General features: G+C 44.2%; 3 protein-coding genes across 6 annotated transcripts in view; 1 reads left to right on the top strand and 2 right to left on the bottom strand.

Moving 5' to 3' along the window:
• Positions 1–8347, bottom strand: part of ptpn4a (protein tyrosine phosphatase non-receptor type 4a) — a 39122-nt gene extending 30775 nt beyond the window's left edge. The window contains exons 1-2 of one of the 2 annotated variants that reach the window (XM_057059034.1): positions 7813–8347; positions 1029–1113 (exon numbers count right to left, since the gene is read on the bottom strand). In XM_057059034.1, coding sequence (XP_056915014.1) covers positions 1029–1113; positions 7813–7908 — 181 coding nt within the window. In that variant the 5' untranslated portion in view covers positions 7909–8347. The remainder of the gene's footprint in view (positions 1–1028; positions 1114–7812) is intronic. The other variant, XM_057059043.1, reaches the window with a different exon arrangement.
• A 1263-nt stretch (positions 8348–9610) lies between these two features.
• On the bottom strand, positions 9611–11847 carry tmem177 (transmembrane protein 177). The gene is made up of 3 exons (XM_057059090.1): positions 11715–11847; positions 10908–11164; positions 9611–10822 (listed from the first exon to the last, which is right to left on the bottom strand). Exons 2-3 carry the CDS (start codon positions 11106–11108, stop codon positions 10091–10093), a joined length of 933 nt encoding a protein of 310 aa, XP_056915070.1. The 5' UTR covers positions 11109–11164; positions 11715–11847; the 3' UTR covers positions 9611–10090.
• Positions 11848–15067: 3220 nt separating this feature from the next.
• LOC130528816 (ras-related protein M-Ras) lies at positions 15068–24079 on the top strand. Of its 3 annotated transcripts, none has more exons than XM_057038578.1 (6): positions 15068–15387; positions 19285–19496; positions 19574–19727; positions 20254–20353; positions 20720–20799; positions 21426–24079. In XM_057038578.1, the coding sequence occupies exons 2-6, from the start codon at positions 19304–19306 to the stop codon at positions 21523–21525; spliced, it is 627 nt and encodes a 208-aa protein (XP_056894558.1). In that variant the 5' UTR covers positions 15068–15387; positions 19285–19303; the 3' UTR covers positions 21526–24079. The 3 variants fall into 3 exon arrangements, with proteins under 3 accessions (XP_056894558.1, XP_056894539.1, XP_056894548.1); XM_057038559.1 differs by having other exon boundaries at positions 15128–15387; positions 19238–19496; XM_057038568.1 differs by lacking the exon at positions 15068–15387 and adding an exon at positions 16004–17445 and having other exon boundaries at positions 19238–19496.
• Positions 24080–25685: the final 1606 nt, after the last annotated feature.

The raw sequence follows: 25685 nt of genomic DNA, 5'->3' as shown, positions 1-25685 counted from the left end.
GGTTGTTAAAGGTAGAGATTTGCATATGGATTCTTCTGCTTTCAGGGCTGGTGTGCTCCGTACAAAGCACTGGGAAACATTATGCAACCGCTGTTAGGAATTTCAAACTACCAGTCCGGGCGTGCTTTGTGAAAAAAAAAACATCTGCAGCAGTTCTTTACAATAAACAGAGATGCAGAAGAAAGGAAGGTATCCAACAGCGGGGGGAAAACGTCTGCAAAAACAGGACAATAAAAATCAAATTCAGGACCATAACAAAAATAGCTGCTCAGGCCAGAGAACCAGCAAATGGTTCCACCAGCTGGATGCTGCACAAGGACGTCAACATCCTTCCTCCTCTAGCTGAGCGGCAACAAAAGCAACGTGCCACCCTTTTTTTTTTTTTTAGCAGTAATTATGAGAAGCGTGGAGAAATTCTAGTAACTGAAACTGATAACATATCAAAAATTCAAATGCATGAGAAGTCACTTGATTTTACAGTCGGCATAAAACTCTGCGTGTGTGGGTCACAGTACAGTTCTTTATCTGCAGCAGAGCAGGATGTAGAGCATTCGCTCTAGAACATCGATATACCAACCTCAGACCAGCTTTCATAAACAACACTGGATTTAGCCTATTCTGCAATAATCTGCTTTTATAAAGGGAGATTAGTGCAGCTCCGGACTGAAGGGAGGCTGTGAGGGAATCAATAGAACATTTAATTTCAGAATATGTGCTTTGAGTAGCAACTCGGAATAGAAAAACATAAGTTGTTAGATTTTTCTTTATATGAAGCACAAAACTCATATCCCTGATCTGTTAAAAAAAAAAACCTGAGTAGGATTTGATCTAAATAAGGGCTAAGGATCAACAACAGCACAAAAGTGGCTCACGAGCTGGTCTGAGGAGCAGTAAAACTGAGCGACTGCTTAGCTCCTGTTAATCAGTTGCCTGGTTATTGCTTGAGTAAGGAAAGCCGAAACGAGCGCAAAGTCATTAATCCAGCAATTAATGTGCTTTAGATGACTAATATCCAAAAAATGTCATGCCTTGCTCTTGTCGGTAGAGCTGGACAGTGCAGCCATGAGTCAGCCCGGGCCCGGGGCCGGGTCCGAGCCAGCCCCCAGCCTCATGCTGAAATCAGAGAAACCACAAGAATGTAACAGCTTCTGTTATTATCCCTCCCTGCTGTCTCACTGCCTGCCCTAGAAAACACTGGTTGCCTCTTTCTTTTTCTCTCTCTTACACACACACACACACACACACACACACACACACACACACACCACACACACACACACACCACACACACACACACACCACACACACACACACACACACACACACACACACACACACACACACTATCATTTCCTTGTCTCCGACAGACACACAGATTTTCACAGGGTGTGGATGTCCATTCTACACACACCAAGGACATATAGGGGCGCATATATACAGACACACTGGTCCTGAAAGTGCCTCTTTTTCCCCACTCAGAAGTGGTGCAAACCCGAGGCTGTCGGACACAGTCACACACAGAACCAGCCCTGCCACCACAGACCGTACAGCAGAGGCACAGAGAGCGACAGCATTAATATTAAAGACCGAAGCCAATATTTTACTCTCAGACTCATTTGCAGGGGAATGAGATTACAGGGCTCCGGTTACCGTTGGCATCAATTATTAGCCCTTATCAATCATGGCCATAAACAAATAAATCATCTGATAGGCAGTCAGATCAAATTGTATGGTATAATAATTAAATTTATCTGAAATGATCAACTTTAGTGCAGACTTTTGTACAAATAATCATTCGATAATACCGTAAATAGGACTTTCTACATCCACCACTGAAGCCAGGCTTAGAGAGCGGGAGGTTGTGAACTGGTTTTAAAATCCGAGCTTCATCACACGCACACACACGAACACACACACACACACACTTGGAGAAACTAGCTAGTTAAACTAGCGAGTTATTGAGGCTGTCAGAGGGTTCAACATAGTCTGACAAAAAATACAGATACTCTCACTGAACTTAATCTACTGATTTGTGAAAAAGGACACACATTTCTCACTTTTCTGTGGCACAAAACACGTCTTTTTAACTTACTGAAGCTGAACATCTCAGAAGAAATAAAGCACGCTTTTTTTTTTTTGCATTTGTGACAAAAAAGGAAAGGAATTCAGAAGTCAATGCCTGTTTTAAATTTGTGTTGTGGGACACGAAAAAAGGGAGAAATTTGTGTCCTGTAACGCAAATCAATGTCGTGAAAGTATCGCGACACTGGCTGGGGAGGGACGGGCTAGCCCGTGATCTCTCCCCCAGTGACAGAAACGTAAACAAAACAAAGGTTAATGTGGTGCAACGTGGTGAGATCAACACACGTTCCACACTGGCAGCACCAATGGAGGATGATCTTACAGAAGGCGGCAGCCTGAACGGTGTACAATCCCTACCTCCAGGCTCTGAACTGAAGATGAGAAACGTTAGATGTCAACAAAAGAGCACGAGGTGATTCAAGCGGGTGGACGCACCCTCCAAAAAAAAAAAAGAAAAAAGAAAAAAAACATGCCCGACAGCCTTTCGCAACTTGATACGTCAGTTTTCTTCCCCACTGAATCGTCAAACTGTGACCTCACCGCTTCTCCTAAACCGATCTGAGAAATTTACAGGGGATTTGTTAACATTTGTAATGACGCTGGTGGACATTCCAACATGATGAAACTGAAATCATTGTCTCAATGAAAGATGCTGCGGGTCGATAGAAAAGCAAGCTCGCGCAGACGTTTGAGCGTGCCAGCTGCCCATCAACCACGGTCATGAATCGGCTGTGCCCTTTGACCTCCGATGGGATTCAGAGGTTTTCTGCAGCGGTTTCAAAGGCAGATCTGACACAACGACGCGCGCCCTCAGGTCATAGGTTACAGTAGGCTGCAGCTCGACATCACCAGTCGGCAACAGGCAGCACGCGGTGGGAAATGCCAGATTTTTATATAATAGAGGCTGATTAATGACTCAATTTGAGATTAATTGGAGCTGAGAGAAAGTTGTACTATTAGAAGAATTTAAAAGCTGAAAGAATAAAATGATCATGTACATTTTTAATAGGAAAATAAGGTTAGACTGCCAATTGTAGAAGGTAGAAGTCTGACTAAATACTACATGGGCTTTCTCTTGCGCAAACCAGTGTTATTAGAAATATTTACGCGCTGTTGCCGTGTTAACGTGTGCATTGAGGCGGATGGAGTGATGACAGTATGGGATCCAACAAGCCAACACACGCGCTGGAACATAGTTGAGTAAAAGAAGCCAGAGGTGCTCACATACCTGAGGAGAGTAAATGTAGGGGTGCGGCTGCAAATGACAAGTCTTCCGCAGACGTGTTCGACTATGGTCGCTCTTCTTTCACGATTTACTCTCTCTGGGTGTGTTTGGACGAGTTTAACAAATTATAAACAGTAAGAAGGAGGAGAATTCTGATGGAATATTTGCTCCGATTGTGATCGGCTGTGCACTGTGTCCCTCAGGTCTCACAAATGCTCCTTTGATAAAAATAAAAAAAAGTGTTTTCATGGCGCTTTAACATCTTTATTCATAGCCCGGTCTGCAGGCCCGGCTTCTGCAGGGCTCGCTCAGTCTGTCACACAGCCTCTCAACTCTAATCTAGCAGGCATTATCTCCTGGCTCTGCTGCTATAATCTAGCCCTCCCATTTTCAGAAACTGGGTTAGAACACACAACAGGGCCTTCATAGAGACCCGTCCATGATGAATTACAACGAGATATATTAGAGCCTCTGTTTGTGCCGCTGCCAAGGACTATAAGCTTACTGAATAGAATGTCGCTCTCACTAAATCACAAGTCATGTTGTAGCTGAAATGTGGTCTTTGGAAAAGCATTAGAGAAAGCACCAGGACAATGCGCTAGTGCATTTAAATGTGACATACTGCGTGATTTACAGAGTCCAGAAGAGGCATCTCCCATCTCTGGCCACTAATGAGAAGGGTTTATTGTACAACGGGATTTTCTTTCCATTTTGGACATCTAGATCAGTCGAGGCACCTTTATAATGGCATTCTCTCGTTCTGTGGGGACTCGCAGTATAAACGCAGCTGTGTTTGGTGCCTGGAAGATGGTTTTGGTTTTTTTAGGGGGGGGGGGGGGGGGGTTACACAGGAGTTGTGCCATATCTGCCCCAGCAACAGACCGCTAACTAGATGTGTTTCTGAGAGCTAACTGGCTGGATATTTATGTCAGTGGATGATGGCTGTTTGGCTGCACGTCGGGCAGCCCGATAATGTTGCTGCTCGGGACGACGGTGGCCATCAACCTGCGCTACGTTTAGCCACAACTGCAGTGACGCAAGCCTGGGCCGAATTGCATATTTTTAAATATGCATGCGTTTCTGCTCGTGCAATTGTGAATCGTATTATTCAAGCCTGCAAATCTGCTGCAGTGAGCCGGAGCCACAAGATGAATTAAAAGTTGATGTAAAACCACAGAGAACTTTAGAGTGTTTGTTAAAATTAATGGTCCAAGTGTCTGTTATGCACTCTGCCCACTGCGTGTCCCAAAAGCAAACGGGAATTTGAGCTTCCCAAAGGGTTATAATAGAATGGGGAGGCAGCTGGTCCTCTTGGTTAAACATGAACAGGCTGCCCTTTGACAGGACTGTCACCAACAGCCTGCATGAGTCAGAGAGACTCGTCTCACTCGAATTAAGACGAGGATCTAGTGAAGAATCTCTCCAATTAGCAGTACTCAACATCAAATAGGTCATTAATTAAGGGTTGGAAGTGGACAAAATCATTTTTAGCACATAATAGCAGAACTTTTGTTGCACTGCTGATGACAAAAACAAGCTAAATAAGTGCTGCCATCTTCAAAAAGCTGATATCTTGTCTGTCGCACCCAGCTAACAGTTTTGGTTGTTTGTTTGGTTTTGTTGGTTTTTTTTTTTTTTTACCAAAACAGTACAGTAGTTTATGCCAACGCTAAGCTGTCAGCAGCTCTGGAACACTATGCCAAGGGTGTGACTTTGCAACATTTTAGCTAAGCAGACGTAAGGTGTCCGGCCAAGATAGAGAGAAATCCGTGAGAGCAGATAAGTCGAAGCGGAGTGGGAGGAAAGAAGCCAAAGCTATTTCAACCCCAGAGTGGCAAGACGGCTCATACGCACTATATGCAAGCCTCCTAACTCATCTGCAGTGTATATATATGCTTGCACAGCGGCAAGCACGATAACAGACCTCTGACATGTGACATATCTTTGCTATGTGGAGCAGTTTATGGTATTTAGACATCCTGTCATGTTTATTGGGTCCCACTTGTGGAGAAACATCTGCAAATACCGGTTCAATTATACCAATTTTGTGACGAGGGAAAGCAGAAGTTGTTTAACAGTGTCAACAGGGCCATAATTTTTGCTGCCAGGGCCTTGCAGCTTTAAAAAGAAATGCACGTGAACTGCAACCGTCGACTGATCAGGAGTGCGTCTCTCCACCTTTGCACACTTTGTGCAACAAAGAACACAACCGGCTTCCTCGGGCCCCTATAAAACAAGAAGAAATTCTGTGCAAACATCCAAAAGTAATCTCCTTTTGCCCTTTGGTGTCAAACCGCAGGCCAAGTTAAACTACCTTTCAAACGGGCAGGTAAATATTGCACACGGGCTGTGGAGGCTCGGCCAAGACTGGCAATGATTAGCCATTTTTGAATCTTGCCGTTTAAGATGACCCGGCTTCACAAAGCTCACCGGCCTCTACTTGCCGGCAGATATTATCCCAAGTGCCACACCAGCTCCCTGACACTGGTTTAAAGCTTCTAGCTTCTTTAGCATCTGCCTGCCTCTCTGCTTTACACTATGAAGATGCAAGTTCGGCTCTTGCTTGGAGAAACCCGAGCTTGTTTTCTGCACGTAACTTAATCATCGGCTAAAACCATCCAAGAAAAATCAGCCCCCACTTGGACAGTTCTGTCCAAACACCTTTTATGAATTACTGACTATTTAGCCGTGTTTGTCTGTCGGCCAATGGCGTCCGAGCGCAGCCTCTAATCTCCTGTATATTCCAATCGTCTGAATTGGGATGTTGCCGATGAAAAATCCTGAGAGGAGAAGCTCTCCGAGCCCAAAATCCAGTGGCAAGAATAATCGCCACTACTGCAGCTTTCATTCATACGCTAAGGTGATGAGTTGAATCTTTCATTCCACTCAAAGTCACTACACTCATTTTAAACTCAGATTAATATTTATTCTGCTGACTAATTCATCACACAAGCTCCCAATGGTTGCGGATATTGTGCCATTTGTTTTTACACAGGATTTTCCAGTAGACTGGCACATATGGCAGCAACTAAAGATGGTGAAAAGAAAATATATGTGAAATTCTGCTAATGCCAAAACAAAATAGAAAGAGGTTTGTCAGAGGTACCGAGGTGGAAGGTTAGTGCTGCATGCTGTGAGAGGATTATCGTGTTAAAAGAGTCATCAACCTCTGTTATGACCAGTTTAATTAAGAGTAAAACACCCCAGATAAAGACATCTTATAGGGAAAGCTCTAGTGTGTCCCTTCCACCGACTTGGCATCCCCGACCTGAATGGAACAACCCTTAAAGAGAGGAGCCGGCCGCTGGATTTCATTCGCAATTCCCAGAATTCCGGGGAGCAAATGCGCCTTCGTAACCACGGCTCCGAAGCCTTGGGCAGGAGGGGGGCCAGAGGGACGCGAGAGAAGGCGGCTGGACGGACAGCGCACCGAGCAGGGTCCATATGATCCGAGCAGCAGGCAGCTGGAGCCGACTGCGACCCAAAGATGTGGCACGGATGCTGGGGGATTACGTCACCGGCAGGAGAAGGAGGACGCCTCGATAGAGGCGACCATCACATCCATCACATGCATTTAACACATTTATCCCCTGCACAAACCATCGCCCTCCCTGCTCCATCATTGACCTCCCCCCGATATTTGATCGATTATCGATCCGTGGAGGATGTAAAGGCGCTCGATGCGTATGGCGGACATATGCACGCAGGGTTCATTTCGTGCCGTATTTTTTTTTTTTTTTTTTTTTTTTTGAATGGAATATCTGACAAGCTCACTTGTAAAAAAAAAAAAAAAAAAAAAAAAGAAAGAAAGAAAGAAAAAACGCACAAATGGTTAAATGATTAATGACTGTGTTCATTGTGCGACGTGGGTTCGCGAGTATATATGGTTGAATGAGAAAATGCATATTATCACCAGCTCTGGCTAAAACGACCAATGGAATCGTAAAAAACCCTTGAATCGGTGCTTGGGTCAAAGGAATTCCACTGTTAAACACACATCCGAAACATTAATGACGCCTCTCTGGGTCCATTGAACGCCAACTGGACTCGCCTGTCATTAAAGGGGTTCATTGTATACAGAGTATGAATAAGTCATCGGTGGCCAATTTAAGGAAAAATATAAACGCAGACGGTTTTATTGGAAATTCAACAAAGCTCTCCTTGGGAATAAATAGAGCTGGGGATGGATTAGCCAACATTTCGCCGCTACGCGAAGCTACATTTATTGAATGGGCTGGAAGCTGCTAGCTAACATGCCAGCTCCCTGTGAGACTGCTGGGATTATACAATAATATTGACTATCGCTCTTTCTCGCACTGAAGAGACCTCGTCCTGAAACGCACCCCTGTAATAAATGCCCCAGGTTTTATTGTTTTGCGATATTAACCTTTTAACGGGAGCGCGCAGCAACTTGGATAAAAGTGACAGCGCTAAGCTAGGTAGCGCGCTAGCTAACGTCAGCTGGCTGTAATATCTGCTGGCCTGTGAATGAGCGTCTTTCTTACCGTCATAAACTGCTCCAGGGGTGTCCAGTTTTTAAAGGAATATATTTTTTGCTGTATAAGAAAATGGTTTGCGTGGGGGCGGCAGAGCCCGAACATCCAAGATCAGTTCACCCACTGCCAGTGAAACCGAAGCATCATCTTTATCACCGTCTTCATCAGTACTCAGAGTCCAGCGCTGCTTCAGACACATCCATCCAGCAGAGTGGGGCCTCCTCCGGGCTTGACCATGCAACTCGCTCGGCGACGACGGATAATCCACAAGACGGGAGCCCCCGCAGTAACCATTGGCTAGACACCGCGACGAGCGATCATTTCGGGTCGGCAGAAGGAAAAAAATAGATCCACACGCCGGCGTACAATAAAGACGGTGAACGGCAAAGCAGAGAAAGAGCTGGATACCAAAAGAAAAATCACATAAACGGCAAAAGCTTCGGTTGTGGCTGCACCAACGTGTGTGTGCCCGTTGTAGTCAGCGTCCCCGGGTCTCTGCAGCTGCTCTGCCTGTGCAGCACAGCAGCGATTAGCATGGCTACGTAATGGCGCAAACGGAGCGCACAGGGGCGGGTGCGTGGAGTGGGAGGCGCGCACATCTCCTCACGGGCTTATCTGCGTTCATCAAAAAAAAAAAAAATATTCCCACACTTGTGTCAATCAAGTGCTTTTGTCACTCGATTTTCACAATGTGCTCCCCGTGTGTCCCCCGCCTTTTACGTGACAAGGGCCCCTAAGCCGACATAAATGAGACCGCGGGACCTCTCGGGCGAGTCCCAACTGGTGACAAGGACGGTCTTCATTGAATTAGAATGGAAAGTGCATTAAAACACAGCACGCATAATCGAGCATTTAGTGGACGTTGATGCCGATGGATTCATCACGAAAACAGATCAACTGTTTAACAGTGATCACCACTAAACCCAGTAATACAAGTGAGCATGTAATGCTAAGTGTTTTTACAGTCCGATGAGTAACGCAGCAGCATATGTGGAAAATGTAGACATATAGTTATGATGTAATGTTATATGGTATGTTTGCATTATGCAATGTGTTTAAAATAGGCCCCGCCCCTTGCAGGACAATGGGTTTGAGAATGAATCGCAATATGGGTTTTTAAAAAAGTGAATGGTGATCATGAAAATGACCATTCAGACCTCATGGGCTGGAAGCTGGGTCATTCACAGACGCCGCAGAAGCAAAGCGTCGATAAAGAACAATGAGAACTGTAATGTAGGCTGTACTGACCTCAAGTGGCTCAAAGAGAAACAGCTGACATGACAACAACAATGGGCCATTGTGCCAGAGCCGTGTATGGCACACAATGAACTAAGCAGATGAAGCAGAAGGAGACAATAAACTCCGTGTGGATGTTCTCCAAAGCCACTGGCTAGTGTCGAGAATAATAGAGTGGACCTCGGAACTTCGGTTTCTGCATCTGCGGATTCTGCAGCAGCTTTTGTGTGATTTGGTTGAACAAAAAGAAAAATGTCAGCAGCCACCTGGCTGCAAAACTATTAATTAGGAGCCTCAATATTTAACTAAGCCCACAGGGTGTGAGATCAGAAATGTAATTAAAGCATAATGTGTGCATCTTGTTAGTATGCAGACAGGTAAATGGAGGGAACCTGGGGGATATAAAGAGTTCTGACTCAGAATAAGCTGCATATTAAAATTACCACTTAAGAAATTAGTTCAGGTCACGCAAATGGTGTGTGCGCGCAGCGTTGTTCTGCTGGTTTACTCCATTCACCTGTCTGCATACTATTGTTTTAAGCACAGTGGAGACAAGGAGCGAGACAGGAAATGGAAATTACCTGAATATTTTAATGTGGCACAAAGAGGACAAAGGTGCCCTTAGTTTGTTTCCTTTTCACACAGATCATGCCAAACAATCCAAAATAGGCTGGCGCTGAAACAGCCGGATGAGGTTTGGAATAAATTGAAATCTTCGAGGCCATCTTGACCTCTTGTGGAACATTGACGTAATTCCGAAAAAAGCATCCATTTTGGGAGAGATTTAAACTAAATTGTTTTCCTTAATTATCAGTTTACATCACATTCTAGCTAATTTTTGTTTTTTAATTGATAGTAAGGAGAGAGGATATACTTAATGGCGCTTTTCGCTTCTTTTAAAAATGACAATTATAACCACAAGAGGGCAGCATTTATTTTAGGCACACGTTTTAATTTTTACGCTCTTTCATGTACCCAATTCATTCTCGCATTATAAAAAGGATAATTTATTATTTGGATAGTTTTGACATGTATATCTCAACATTTTGTTTTAAGCATTTTCCTTTGTCAGCAGCTTAACAATTCCTTCCTTCCTCAGTGTGTAAGGCGTCTGTTTGAGCTTAAGGATGTGAGCGGGAAACAAGTTTCCACTGGGTGCGTACATGTCCTGTCCCTTCTGCCCCATCAGCGAGCGCAGTGTTCTGTTTCTGGACAGAATTTTATCATAGAACTCCACCCCCCCTTTGGCGTATTCGGGGGACAGCTTGGCCGCGCGTCGGTCTGAGCTCAAGTCGTTCCACTGATTGACAGCATCTGAGGTGAGGAAGTAGGAGATGGCGCCAAGCCCCAGCGCCACCGCGTTAGAGACACCGCGAAACAACGCGGGCCCACCGTGGAGCCCAAACACCTGCTTCAGGACCACACTGTACACCCAAGCTCCACCCAGGCACAATGGGGCAACAGCAGCACTCAAAACAGGTCCTGCAGACTGCAAGTGGGCCACTTCACGAGCGATAGCAAACTTCTGCGCGTCAGAGGAAAACACCAGCGACTCTTTCAGAGCAGAGCCGGAGTCACTGCTCCAGTCCACCACTTTGCCATTGATTAAGATACTGCGGTTGGTGATTCCGCTGTGGTCGTCTGCTGTGCTGTTGAAGTTGGCCGGAATGCCGATTTGGACTCCCGCAGGGAGCCAAGGAACCCCAGCACCAACAGGATGGAAGCCAAAAGAGGCAAAAGCAATAAAATTGTTGGATGACGCGATTCTGCAATCCTTCAACACCTAAAAATGAAGAGTGGAGTAGTTTTAACAACACCCCACCTGGCAAAGAAGTTACGTGTGTGAAATACGTGAAAACACTTGATACCTCCTGGAAAACTTCACGAAGCTTCTCCGACAGCGTGACCGGTTCACTTTTGTACCAGGCCTGATACAAGGGACGGAACAGAGAATTAGGGAAAACGTGGTTGAACAAGTTGGCAGCAAAGACGCCACTACAGCTGACAACAAACAGAGGGGTCCGGTACTTCTGCAGAAGCACAGAGTATCTGAGGAAACGTGACGCCATGTCGGGTCTTCGACAGATTACGAGTCACTTCAGCGATGAAGACTGTTCAGTTGTATCTGTGGATGAGGAAGACAACACACTTAAAGGTTGAATTTACAAAGGTTAGATACCATGTCAGCTATAGGTGGTACCAGGTTTTCAGCATGTTATTGAATACTTGATTACTGCAATTATTATACAATTAAATGCTTCATACATATTGTGCATGTTTAGAAAATACTCCTGCAGGTCCAGGACCTTCACCTCAAAAGCCTTTTTCTAAAAACCTGACATAACAAATTAAATAAACACTCCTTAATTTGGACAAGACAAATTGACACAACGTTGTATTATCCTTTTGCACACTATCGCAGGCACTTTAAGTCACCTAATTTCTAATAACGACAGCAAACTTCCTTGAAATAAGCTATTGTGTTGTAACTTTCAAACATCCCCATTGAGGTCGCAACATTAGACTTATTGTCCCATTTTATTTCCAATGACCTCTGTCGGATTACCGAATCTCTAAATGCTAGTTAGCATCCTTGTACTAACTTGAAAACGTAATCTAACAAAAACATTCAAATTTACTATCATCAAAGGTAGGAAAAGACTTTGTTAACTCACATATTTTTCATATTATGACACGCATTGCAACATGATGTGTTTTACACAACCGTCTGACAGCGCACGCCATCGTCCACAGAAGCCTCGTCCGTAAAGTAGTTTACTGTTTTACGACGATTCTTCTCAGCATACGGCAGCAAACGCCGAACTAATCCATAAGATTAATAAAATTAAGATGTACTTTATTCATCCCCGTGGGGAAATTGAATGTTAAATATATGTTAAAATATGTTAAATAAATGTTTATTTCTTTAGAAAGACAACTGAAATTGATAGCTAAATTTACGATTGAAACTTTATTAAATACAGTCTTTTAGGATCCGTGCGAATATTTCATTTTTCAAAGTTGGATCTTTTCTTAAAACATATTGAATAAACTATATAATTTAATAACCTATATAAAATGATAAATTCTCGATGCAGTTTGTCTGAAATAGAATCTTGACTGCAGTTGACATATAATATATTGCTATGCACAACCAGTGCAGTTTTACTGTACATGTATTTCACGTTATTTTGCCCAGGTAAAGCGCTATAATGTGAGGGTATATAGGATGACACATGTCTGACATAAATTCTTTCTTTTTTTCGCCAGCGGTGACCTGTCTCTCCTGAAAACACTAATTTACCCGATAGGAGGCGCCAGACAACATACGATTTCGCGTCGACTTTTCATACCAACTCGCATCCTGGCGCTTTTGTCCCTATTTTATGGAGAATATCAAGGTCGTTTTGGATCATTGTTATTGTCAACTTCTCGTTGATTTTGCACTTTTTGTAGAACACTACCTTCTTCATTGCTGCTCTTCACTTTTCTTTACGTACATTTACATTTTTACAGCCTTGGATACAAGCATGCATCATTGCTGTAGTGCTAGACCCATATTTGCTCATTGTTGCCATCTTATTCTGCAGCGCTTCTGGAAATAAATAATTTGTGCAGCCCACAAATTATTATTATTTTTTTTTTTGGCTGTTTTGACCTGCAGCTGTCGTTTCTGGCTATGATGAATATAGAAATTGATCAATATGGTTGTTTAAAGTCCTTTATTCAGGTGTATGTATATTCAGGTGTAAAACATGCACACCAAAGAATGAACATCTGCGGTTACTGTTGTTGTTGACCTAATAAAACATGTGCTTGTTTTCTGAATAGTGAAGAATGGCCAATTGCCTATGAGCTGTTGTTAAACTTAAATACTCTTAAACTTAATGCACAAAATACTAATGTACCCAGGAGCCACCCCAACAGAAAACAGCTTTTCATTAATAAGTTCACATGCTAGCATTGTGATGGAAGGATTCTCTGTTTTGTGTAGGATTTCTAAAGTCTTTCATAATCTTGTGATACTAGAACAGAAAAAAATCTGTGGTTCCATGATGGCTTAACTGCGCTCTGAGGGGAAAGCCTTCTAGGTAAACGTGGAAACGCCATATAGTTGCGATCAAACCCCAGTATGTTCTGATAAATATTGGAGGTAACGCAGTCCAAATTTAGCCATGCAGTTCAGTAGGCCAGTATCCCACAGTCTTGTTAGACTAGTTAACAGACAAATCTATTGAGGCTGAAGAGGCTTTCATCACTTTGTTTTGTGTGTGTGTGTGTGTGGGGGGGGGGGGGCTGTGTGTGTTCCTGAGTGTGTGCGCACACACGCATATGTGCTGTAATCAAGACAGATGCTCTGATCGGAATCACAAGAAACAGCTCACCACTGTCTCCATGGAAACAAGTGAGAGGAGATGAAAGTGTGTGTCACTCAGTATGTGTGTCATATGTTCCAGGCTGAAAGAGGAGGAAAATACAATCCTTATTTTAACATTTGGTTTTCTAAGCTCCAAACCTATTAAATAAAGCATATCCACATACTGTTATTGCTTTTACTACATGAATTTGCGCGTCAACATTTCTCCTCCTCATGCATGTTAGCACACGTCCTTTACGACAAATGAACTCGTTCCTGTACGCCTGCGCACATATGCTTCCTATCTGTCCGTTCATCCATGCTGCCTGATACAAACACGACCTATGACCCTGAATACAACATAAGCTCATGGACAACATGAGCAGCACATTTTTAAAGATACCTTTTGGTTAAGTGTAAGAGTCTTTGTACACACCGATTCTCTGCCACGTGAATGGAACTGAAGCAGAGCGATCAATTTTCAAATTAAGATCCCATCCACTTGATATTCAAACTGATGGATTGACATCTCAATGAATAAATAAGTCAGTAACCCAGTCAATCGATTCGCCACGCCTTGATTGCTTCCCATAAGTGGTACAAAGCCAAAATCAATTTTTCTGACGTCAAACACAGTCAAGCATTTGAGTCTGCATATGTTTAAACGTAGTGTAAAAAAAACAACCCAGAGATAAATGCTTTAGCCTTTACTGGAATACAGAAAATCTAAGTGCTCCTGCACAACTCTTCCAAATCTGATTTGGTTTAATTTCTCTGCATGGTCATACAACTCTTTCACCATATCGTCTTTATTTAGACTCTAGCCAGCCATAGCCAGTCAGTTTAGCTGCTCTTTCCCCACTGTAATCAGTGAGTTTAGACTGGCTGTCCCATTGTAACCAGTCCACGTAGCTTTCAATTCCACTACAAAGACAACTTTGCCTCTGTATATTCTTGGAAACATTAATGTTGCATTATGTGTATACAGTATGTCTTGTCTCTTCACACTGGCATGCTTAGAGAGACACATTTTGTCATAGCTATCAGAGAAGCAGTTGACACATTTATTTTATTTTATTTTTTGCAGTTAGAGCACAATCGTTTCACAAATGTTTTTATTACTTTTTTTAAAAGACCCCTCTTCCTCAAGTTTTTCTCTCTGTGTGTATGAATCTCTTCATTGATCAGATGCACATCTATGTCTTTCACCTCTATCTGAAGTAAACCATTAACAGAATAACAGTAGCACAAAATGTCTGGAAGTGGTGAGAAAAACATGTGCATATGTGTGTGTTTCTTATCTCCTTAAATGCAGAAAACCTATTGTTAAATCACAAATAAGACGTATTTAGTAACGACTTTCTATTTAACTCAACCCAATCTGCATATAACCCTTTTAAACAAGTTGATATTGCAAAACAGTCACCAATAAAATCGAAATCAGATACACTGTGACTGCATCGCTGCAGCCCAGCACACATTTAGAAGTATCCACTTGATTTCGCGTTCATTAGGTTGCTAATTTAGCTGAACTATTCCTTTAAAGAAGTCTGCCAGCGCACAAGGCCAGTCCATTCGAATAAAAAGGGGGAACTCTATTACTGCTTCGTAAGATGGTTAAGACACATCTTCGAATCAAAGACTTCCCACGACAAACGAAACAAATTGATCCCGTATTCTTTTACGGGAAGCTATCGCAAACGCCCAAAAATACGGCTTTTGATGACCGAACGTCGTCCCTAAACGCAACGTGCACCCCTTTGGGGCGTTTCTATTTATAGCATCAGCTGTTGCAATACAAAGATTAGCTCCGCGTATTGTTTGGCAGATGTGCGGCGCGCACTCCCGTTCCCGTCTGTAGCGAAAGGGCGGTGGTGGTCGGAAGCCGAGGCAGCGGCAGAAGAGGAGGAATGTGTCGGCGTGAGGACGCTCCTTCGTGTCCACGACGGTGAAGCTCGTCACGGTAACGGGGGCTTCCACGCTGAAGGCGGGTAGGTGGCGAAACGGCGCCTTGAGTATCCGCACCGTTACCAGGTTACCGTAGCCCGAGGTTTGGCCGACAAAAATTGTTTCGTCAGAAGTGGAAGGAAGGAAAGTTGCTTTGGTTTAATGGGGATACCGGTGGCGGGATGCTGCTTTCTTTTCCCAAAATCGGATTATGCGCAGCGGAGGGTGAGGAGAACCGGATCTGTTCAGGGATGATGGCAGCTGGTTGGGTCTACCCACAGAGACGCACGGATGCGTGCACGGGCCTTCCTTGTCGCCGTGCTTATTGTTAGGTTGTCGCTGGTTGCTGTGCAGCCGGAGGTGCGGAGGACGGGAGACAGCGGGGCTGGGATGTCGTGTTGTGCGGACCAGCCCGGCAGGCTCAGAGAACAGAGGGATTCTTCATGGATCAAATCATTGGATGAGATCATTCAGAAGCCCCAGTCCGTCTGCACACCCGCACGCACGCACGCACCACAGAGGGCATGTAAATCACTATTAATAGCGATGTGAAATCACCCAAAAAGAAAAAGGAAAAATCCCCCTCCTGTGTTCGATCATTCCTGCACATGTCTATGGAAATGCACGCGAGAGTGTGAGTAATCTATTACTAATTCCCTGGATTCTGATGGTTAGCTGGGGGGTTTCCTGACAACTTTGTGGTCTGCTACATGCACACGGTTGTGGGTGTTTTATTTTTCTAAAGTTACATCTTCTGTGATGTAAATATCAATATAATATTCACCATCTGGAGGAGACTGCTGTCTCATTGGTTCACATGCATGAAACATGTTATAACAACATTATAAACCACAAAGCGCCATGTGTGCTTTAAAAAACCAAATGCCTTTATGCACATGTGAGCCCTAAAGTTTATACAATGTTTTATTAGGCATTTATCAAAAGTTGCAAAAGATGAGGCAGTCCCTGGATCTGTTGTAATCCTATTTTCCCTGTTTACACGTCGCCATGGTTTCTATAAATGTTGGCGAATAAACAGTCCTTATATTGAACCCGTATGTTCAATGGTTGAACCCGTATGTTCATGGCAGTTAGGTTCTCCTACTTCAGTCATCCCACCCTCCGCAGGACTTCTAGTAAGTTCGATCAGTTCCTGATTTATTACTAATCACGGTTCTCTTTTGAAAAGCACGTCAGGTTCAGCAGCATCGCTTCTAGTAAAGGTGAACACTGTCGTGTGTTCTGTCTGTTCACCAACATCCTCATCGCTCATGTTTATCAGTACTATGATTGAGATGATGAGATGCTGAGACAGACTGAGGTAGAAATCCCAAAAGTGACCGATGAATAAAGAATCCTACACGTGATGCTAACACGCCAGCTACACTTGATTTATTTAATGCTAAACGGGGATCTGTCATTGGAATGAAATATTGAACCCTTCTTATTTTAGTGGATGGGAGACATTCCTAACACAAGAAAACACTTCATTACTGTATGATTCTGTCAGGAGTATTTTTATTTTCTTGGCGCTGACCGCCGTTTGTGGTTGCGGTCCAGCCGGGGCAACGTGTGCTTATGGTTGAGCTGCGTGCAGAGTTTCGCCCAACTGGTCATTTCGACCATCCAAAGTGCTTTGGTAGGTTTAGGCCAGATAACGACCTGTTTAGGTTTACACAACAGTGTAAAGTAGAACCCGGGTGGGTGACGTTGTTCACGCGAGGGTGCAGGTGTCGCTTCTTCCAAGATTGTCCTTAGGAGGTCGTTAGATTTTAAAGGTAACAATAAAGAGGATCAACTCTGCCAGGAAAAACGGGCTGAAAGTGGAATTTTATGCCGTTGTGATAGACGAGGGTAGTTTGAGCGCTTTAAGAGACGGCGAACTCGGTGAACTCGGCAGGAGACGTGCTCTGAATGATCCCCGGCTGGTAATATCAGGGGTGCAGCGCAGGCCTGGCCGTGCACCGCCGTGCTCTTCCTTGTTCCGCTTCCTCGAGATACGTTGCCGCTTTGTTCCCGCCTAAAGAGGGAAGTCCACCGAAGCAGCGGCCAGCCGCTCCACGGGCGACCGAAGAGATTTAAGTTCCCAACACACGCGAAACGTGAGTCTCACCAGTCCATCCTGCTGAAACCACCAGACAGGTGTTTTTCCAGTGCGTCCCAGCTCGCTGTGCTTTACAGGATCCAGCCTTCCCTCTGCTAAGGAATGTGGCTTTCATCTGGATTAATGTAGCTGCTGACGCGTCTTGCAGGGCTTTAACCTCATTATTTTTGTAAGTGGTGGTGAGGGAAAGTTCTGCCTAGGTTTGCTGCCGGTGACCTCCTAGCATACTCTATTGACCTTTCATATCTTGACCAAAAGGAGGAACCGGAATGGCGCAACGCACTCAAGTAGTTTGAAGGCGTGACCTTTACTCCCTCAGCACTGAAAGCTCGTGCTGTTTTCTGAAACTGCGTCGCAGCCGTCCAACTGAAAGTGTTTGCCCAACATGGCAGGCTGATTGGCTGCTTGGTCTTTGAAAAGGAAGGAAACATCTTCCTTCCCTGCATTGTGCTAAGCAGGAAAGGATGGCCTGAAGCCAGCTAACAGCTGTTTCCTGGTGGATGAGGGAGGAATGGCTGTCAGTGTGTGGGCGTGTGGTGAGGATAGCGTGCCGCTAGTGTCTGAGCATGTGCACAGTTTGGGTTTTGCAGCTTTTATTTTGTTGGTTTTGGTGTTTCGAAAAAGGGGAACTGCTAAATTAAGCATAGGTTAGCGTCACGTGATTTGACAGTCACACCACATTTTGGCTGCGTTTAACCATAGAGCACAACATGCACACGTTAGATCAGGTAGTCCTGGGCCGACGCATACACGGCACTGGGTAAAACAGAGTTGTGTCACCAGCGTGTTGTGTCCTCACGCACCCTTGTTGTTTTTTCTCCCTCGGACTTCTGTTTCTCATTTCTTTCTTGCCCACTCATTCTTTCTGTCCCTGTTCCTCTGTCTCTGCAGCTAGACTTGGGGGGGGGGGGGGGGGGGGGGGGGGGGTTGCCATAAAGAAATAATGTGACACATTAATTCTCACGCTGTACGTCACTGTCAAAGGTGATTTTAACCAGCGCGGTACAACTATAAACCTAGAGTCACATGAAGGTCTGCTCAGACATTTAGCAAACAGCTAAATTCAGTTTTATATTAATCTACTTGTTCTTTCGCTCGTATGGAAACAAACAAGCCAACGTCTCAGATTCTTCTATTTATGTTTATTTTTATTTTCAAAACCCCATAATTGCACACTACAGTTTTCCATCTGTCTTGAACCCATATTTTCTGCTGGCCCTGTGGTTCTAGTGAGTTGCTGAGCACAGATGTCATAACCCAACGTCTGACAAGCCTTCCTTTAACTGCTTAATGCAATAAAAGTGTCCCTGAGACACTCACACGAGAGACACAACATCAGTAATTTAGCGTTAGCAGCGGCGGCTTAAAATCAATAGGAAGACTTAAAAAAAATGGGGAAATCTTGAAAGCACTGAGTGGAACTGCTAAGAAAAGGACTTTATTATTTAAATATTTGAAATCATTAGATGCATTATTGATTATTGAAATGAAGATTTGACTCTTCTTTTCAGTTCTTTCCTTTATACTCCGGTTGGAAGCTGACTCGGACGTCTTTCTGTGATTTGCATTTTGCTCCTAACTATAAATTACTGTTAACCAGCTGCGAGTGTTTGTTTGAATGCTGATCTGAAAGGGCACTGAACTCTCTTTGGCTTCTCTCTTTTTTTTCATGCTTGTGGCCCGCGGTCTCCATGGTGATGAAAAAGCCCGTGTTCATCTGTGTCTCCTCCCCTCTCTATTGTCGATCCATTTTCATTCCTCTCTGCATCCCTCTCCTTCCTCCATCTCAGCCAGGTGTGTCTCACCAGCCCCCCTCTGGCCGACTTCCCACCTTTAGGACCGCTGAAGGAGCAGCCATGGCGACCAGCGCCGTCCCCAGTGATAACCTGCCAACGTACAAGCTGGTGGTGGTGGGGGATGGTGGCGTCGGGAAGAGCGCCCTGACCATCCAGTTTTTCCAGAAGATCTTTGTGCCAGACTACGACCCCACGATCGAGGACTCGTACCTCAAACACACAGAGATCGACGGCCAGTGGGCCATTCTGGATGGTGAGTGGAAATGCAAATGCCTTTTTGAGATTTAAGCTCCTTTTTCTGTGAAAAGACATGTCCCCCTGCGTCCACAGTGCTGGACACAGCCGGCCAGGAGGAGTTCAGCGCAATGAGGGAGCAGTATATGAGGACAGGGGACGGCTTCCTCATCGTCTTCTCTGTGACCGACAAAGCCAGCTTCGAACACGTCGACCGCTTTCATCAACTCATACTACGAGTCAAAGACAGGTAGGACAGACGGAATCCAGCATTTCATTCACGCTACAACCTTAAGAAAGAAGGACTCGATCGGTAATACTGGACGAAGGGCGGCGCGTATCCACCCTGTGGTTCATGGTAGCAGCTCCAGAACCATGGTTCCGTGGTCAAGTGCACGCAGACACTTCATGGTTTCATGTATTTTACGTGTTTCTCCTTAAAGAGTAAAAAAGAAAAAGATCCCAAACTGGTGAGAACCGGTGAAACTGCAGCCTCAGTGCCTTCCAGTCATCCAAAACAAGATTGTGGTTCTGCTGGAGAAATCTGAGCTGCTTTGTAATTACCTGAGATTGCATTTGTTGTCTGCCAGTTGGACCGCGTTTTGAGGTAGAACAAAAATAGAAATGTTTCCATGCAAGATGCTGCGTGTCCATATTTAGCACTGCTCCACTTCAGCACTTTTTCTGCAGCGAAATGCATCCTTCAGAAACTTTTAACCCCCTGGATGGGAATTGAAAATGTGTTGTTCAGGTTTTTGTCTCTGACTTCCTCTCAGGGAGGCCTTCCCGATGGTGTTGGTGGCAAATAAAGTGGATTTGGTCCATCTGAGAAAAGTCAACTCCGAACAGGGCCAAGAAATGGCTGCGAAGCATAATGTAAGTCTGGGATTTCCTTTGGTCCTGTAGCTGCAGGTATTCAGTCTGAAATCAGAATGCTTCCACTCGTGTGTGCAGCTAAGCAGTAGATGGTTGGTAATGTAGATGATGGTGCATCAGGACGACACGTTTTCACTGAACCTGAGGAAAATGGGAACCACGAGCACGTTTTTGCACATCACACAGGCTTGCATGAGGAATCGGGATAATGGGTTTGTTAAATGGGCCCAGGAAGCTGCGATCATATCCAGAGAGGAAAACCGGCATTAATACAATACAAACATTAATAACCTCAGATTTCTGTATTGGAATCCTTGTTTTATTCAGTATGACGGTATAATTGTCTGTTTCTGTTTTGCTTTTCAGATAACGTATATTGAGACTAGTGCCAAGGATCCTCCCATGAATGTGGACAAAGCCTTTCACGAGCTTGTCCGTGTTATAAGGTAACTGACTGTAGCTGAGCTGACTGGATTTTCATGCCATTTCCATGTCACCTCGTGACTACGAGATCATCTAATTCTTCTACTTAGGGCATCTGTATGTTTCTTTGGTCATTGAAGGCACTTAGCATTTTTTTTGCTGGCATCTGAGAGCAGTTAAAGTGCATTAGCAACAGTCAAAAGCCAAAGAAAAAAAGTGAGTTATTTCCTGCTGTAAAACACATGCAACCTGAGAAGGATTCGGGTAAGTGTGGTCATATCCTGTTTGGAGACTTTCTCCTCACGGACAGACCAGAAAGCAAATGAAGCCATTTCGGTGTCTCCCAGTACCCAAATGCACGAGCTGTTATCTGTAAATAACACACGAGAGGTTTGTGTTTCTTATCACTATTGGCTTATCAACTCATGGTGATGTTGCTTTATAAGTGAACAAACACTTCCCCCTTGTGGTTAAACTATGGAACCTCACCCATTGACGCACATTTTATTGTGTGTCAGGGGTGACGTCACTGTTGTAGGACGCATTGTTGTTGTGCAGGCACAGTAATTTACAGTAGAACCCTTTATCATCAATGAAAACTTTGTAACTACATATGTTTTAACCCTTCTCTGTGTATTTGTTTACACAGACAACAGGTGCCAGAGCGAAACCAGAAGAAGAAAAAGAAGATGAAGTGGAGAGCAGAACGTTCGGCGAGCTCCCACAGGTTCCACTGTGCCATATTGTGACCCCTCTCGTCCTGTCTCTTCTTCAGACTTAAACACACCCACGTAAATTTGAATTCCCTCGAAGGAGCCCGCTGTCGCGGTTTATCCCCGGAGCACAAAAATGATGGACGGAGAGAGAAGCGAATGGGAACAGTCGGCCCCTCACGATGCCTTTGAATGATGCCATCTCCAGTCCATTATTTATGTTGCCTTTCAAGGACGTTTAATCAATTCATTCAGAACCAACACTGAAAATGTTCTCGATCGTTGCCATTTCTGACTTTCATATCAAATGCAGCACAAGATGGCCGACGGCAGGACAAGGCAGAGAGATCAACATCGCCCTGATTATTGGAGCTTTTATATTTATTAGGAAAAGGAAGGAAAAATGACTGGCATTCCACCACTACTCACATTTCTACACCCACACAGGTGCTACGTGGGACTCACCTGTACGTCGCCTTGTCGTCGTTTGGGAATCCAGGATGAATTTGAACGTGAAGGCGGCGAAAGAAGAAGTGATGCGGTGCAGTCGAGCGACACGCAGCTCCTCAGAGCGCCGCGCTCTGGGACTTTAAGTGTCATGTTTTTGTGCGAAGAACGTGCTGTAGAATGTGAAAGAAAGGTGACGTCACGTCGGCTGTCGGGTGAACATTGTGGTCTTATAGGTGTCTAGATATTGTAATCGTGATTAAAATTAAGGTCGGTCAGTGCATTTACACTTTAATGTAAACGTAACAGGGATTGTACCAACGTGGATCAACATTTCTTCTTTCCAGAGCAGTTTACACCAACTCTTCAGAGATCTAACCACGACCCCTTGAGGTCGCCTCATCAGTACTGTATGAAAAACAGCCCTGATCTTTTTGTCCTTGTAGTATTAACAGATACTTTAATATATTTAAATTTGTATATGCATACAATATATGAAATTACAATTATATTTGTGATATGAAAAGTGGGAATTGTCCGTGGGAAATTCAGCGCTGTTCTACAAAAGGCCTGTTTAAGAACCGGGGCGGGCGGCGTCGGTGTTTCAGGTGTGACAGGAGCGGAATTGCACTGGCCACTAACCAAAATAATGTGATGTCACTTTAATTTAACCTCGGGGCTCTCTCTCCACCCTGCGTCATTCTCGTCAGGATTTGCACTCTGGTGCCGTAGCCCTGGGACCCGCCGGGGCCCGAAGCCATGTCATTCTCGACGTTGTTCAGCTTAGGAAATAGCACACGTGGAGGAGCAGAAGTTCGGGTGTGTGGGAATGTATAATTTAGTAACCTATGAGATGGCTCGTACTGTTAACGCACTAAAGTTCTTTTAACGTCTGGATGAAGGAATACGCGTTTGCACTTTTTCATACGTCAGACTTTCTTGTTGGCATGTGTTCAGATCTGGACGGCATGGTCAAAACTGCTTGAATGTTAAAAACAAACAAACAATGAAACTCGTAAAAAGGCGACCGGCATTGTAGCCCCATGTGCCTGTGTTCGCCTCTTGCATCAGAATTCAAGTGACGGGAAAAGAAGGCGCATGGAAATCTGTTTGGTGTGGTTCTGGAGCAGTTAGGGGAACTAATCTGGGCCATCTGCTAAAGGGAGATGGACACACTCCTTGATCTCAGCAGGGCTCTGGGAGGAGAAAAGTAAAAAAAAAAAAAAGAATGTGTTTGATGATGTATCACGTATGTTTGATACCATTTTGTATTATTGATATGGATCTTGCAGTGTTTTTTTTTAAACAGCTGAATAATTTATTACCGTGTGCTAACTCAGCTCGTCCCAGATGTGGACAAAACGCATCATCACACCTTGTTTTTTCTTGGAGCCCAGGAGGCTCGTAATTTGTGGCGGACCAGCCCTGCTTTGATGGAGCTCATGTGGTTGGAGCGGGGAATTTCATTTACATGGAAATCATTTGTTGGAGGAGGCAGGTCTGAGGAGAACATGGATTCATCCTGAAGCAGGTTCACACAGGCAGCCCTCACCAGCTGTGCTGCAGCTTTCTCCCTGGAAGGAGGCGAGTGAATCCGGCGTTTCCCCACCTCCAGGAACACGGAGGACTTTTTTTTTTACATATACTTTTGGATATTTCCACAGCTGTTGCACAATTCCTGTTGCAGACCGAACTTGTTAACAGGGCGTTTTATTTGTTTGTTTTTTTGCCTTCTTTTTCATGGTTTGAGGTCCAAATTCTTTCTATTTCTTTTCTTGAATCAATCTTTACAACTGGTACCAACAACTGTACCATATCTCATTCTGGTGTTTGACCCTGACCAATATATGAGATGAAATGAGCACATTAGTTCATAAATTGTGGAAAAAAAGCCTTTTTTTAATTAATATTGTTTATGTGGTTTGAGTTGTCTTGAGACTTTGTCAACGACTAAAGGGCCTTGTAAATCAAGATTTATGCCACAGCTACAGAGCTTGTCACCAGTTGTACATTATTTTTTGTTTTCTTTTTGACAAATATGCTGTGTTCAAACTGCTTACGTGAGACTGAGGAGAAGGACACAGCGTCCCGTCTGTCTCTCCTCAGGGATTAGTTACATTTCATTAAAGAAACTCAAAAGAAACATTGTGACTTTGTGTTGAGGCCTTTAATCGTATTCACAGTCCGTGCTGCACCGTGTGAACGGAGGACGCAGCGATCTGTGGAGCCACTGCTGCTAACATGATGCTTATTTAACAGAAACGCACCTCATTAGTCTGCAGAGCTGCCAAGGCTCGTTGGGTCCAACCCAGAGTGCCCTGAGTCTGTTCTGAGAGGAAATCTTGAATGTAGAGCTGGTACTCTACAGCACTATTGATTAGGCTTCTCACCGTGAAATGGGAAATCAGACACCCTTAGAACGAGATTGGACAGCAGAAAAATGGCACTCGGGGAGGTTGGAAGATGGGCTGAGGTGTCCTCAACACAGGTCTTATTTCAGTGCTTCGTTTAAGCTTCCCTTAAATGGAAACTTGTTTTCACTTTGGCTAAACTGTGGAGAGAAAATAGGTTTATAAATTTTTTGAATCAAAGGATGCGACAATTTTATTTGTAGATTGCAGGTGACTGCAGCTCGTTATCACCACTAGGGGTCAGCACAAACCCGAATATTCCGTTATAAGAGCATAAAAAGTTTGGGCTCGTCAGTTTCAGACCCTGAAATTTGTTTTAGGCAAATAGTAAATCAGCAGAACAATGATGCATGCTAAGCTAATTAAAATTTTGAAACTGTTCAGTCGTGCGATTTTAATTTTTGGGAAGCACTGCCAAGAGCAGAACTTTTGTCATTAAGTGTAACTTTCATTACCGAAGCACTGCCAAGAGCAGAACTTTAAGTGTAACTTTCATTACCGCGGCCAGTTACTCAGAAGGATTTCAGTGCAGCTGTTTCAGTTTGTTAGAGTTTAAGGGTGGTGTGAAACGAGCTGGAGGGGGGAGAAGGAGGATGACTCGAAAGGGAAAATTGCTGTCAGGATTCACAGGCGGCTTAGATGCATAAAAAGTGCAAAACTCACACTTTACTTAACGTAAATGTGACTGCAGGGCAAAAGACACGCTGAGGTCAGACAAATAATGACCATAAAAATAGAGCTGTTGCAACATGAAGCGCTGAGGTGCAAGTACACCGAGAAATGATACAAAGATGTTTTCGCTTTTCCTCGTGTCAACACGGCTGCTTTCATTTGAATATTGAACAGTTGGATATTGACGAACAGAGAATGATCTTCCCTGGTTGTCGCTTCCTGGGAAAAGATTTCAGAAATGCTTAACCTTTAGGATTCACACAGCTATTTACTGAAATCAGCCATGAAAAGCTGACATTTCCTTTGGGTGCAGAGAATATCACATGGCTGCATGAAGGACAGGCAGCGTTGTCCTGGACCTCTGCTGCCTGCTCTTTAATGCAAATTGGAGCGGATGTGCCGGAATGACCGGAATACCTAAGACAGTTCTTCCCATTATTCAAGGTTATTATTTTAGCAAGGCTGCCATCTTGTGCACCAGTGGGGGGCAGAGGTAGAACTAAACTCCAGCACAGTAAACGATGTGCTGTGCACCCAGATGATAAATGGCTGAAAAACAAAACAGGTGTCAATTGACCCCCACAAGCTCTTCGTATTCATGTGATCGATGCCTCTGCCACGTAGCAATTCTGTTGCTCTTAACTATTGATCAGTTTAATTAGAGTG

This window comes from Takifugu flavidus, chromosome 1 (assembly GCF_003711565.1).
Source record: "Takifugu flavidus isolate HTHZ2018 chromosome 1, ASM371156v2, whole genome shotgun sequence".
Taxonomy (NCBI): Eukaryota; Metazoa; Chordata; class Actinopteri; order Tetraodontiformes; family Tetraodontidae; genus Takifugu; species Takifugu flavidus.
This window is presented reverse-complemented; position numbering and strand designations above follow the sequence as displayed.

Excerpts from the sequence above, each read along its gene's own strand:
- tmem177 (XM_057059090.1), bottom strand. The coding sequence starts at position 11,108 with ATGGCGTCACGTTTCCTCAGATACTCTGTGCTTCTGCAGAAGTACCGG. Across the intron at positions 10,823-10,907 it reads TTCGTGAAGTTTTCCAGGAG|GTGTTGAAGGATTGCAGAAT; the intron begins GTATCAAGTGTT and ends CTTCATTTTTAG.
- LOC130528816 (XM_057038578.1), top strand. The coding sequence starts at position 19,304 with ATGGCGACCAGCGCCGTCCCCAGTGATAACCTGCCAACGTACAAGCTG. Across the intron at positions 19,497-19,573 it reads CCAGTGGGCCATTCTGGATG|TGCTGGACACAGCCGGCCAG; the intron begins GTGAGTGGAAAT and ends CTGCGTCCACAG. Across the intron at positions 19,728-20,253 it reads ATACTACGAGTCAAAGACAG|GGAGGCCTTCCCGATGGTGT; the intron begins GTAGGACAGACG and ends ACTTCCTCTCAG.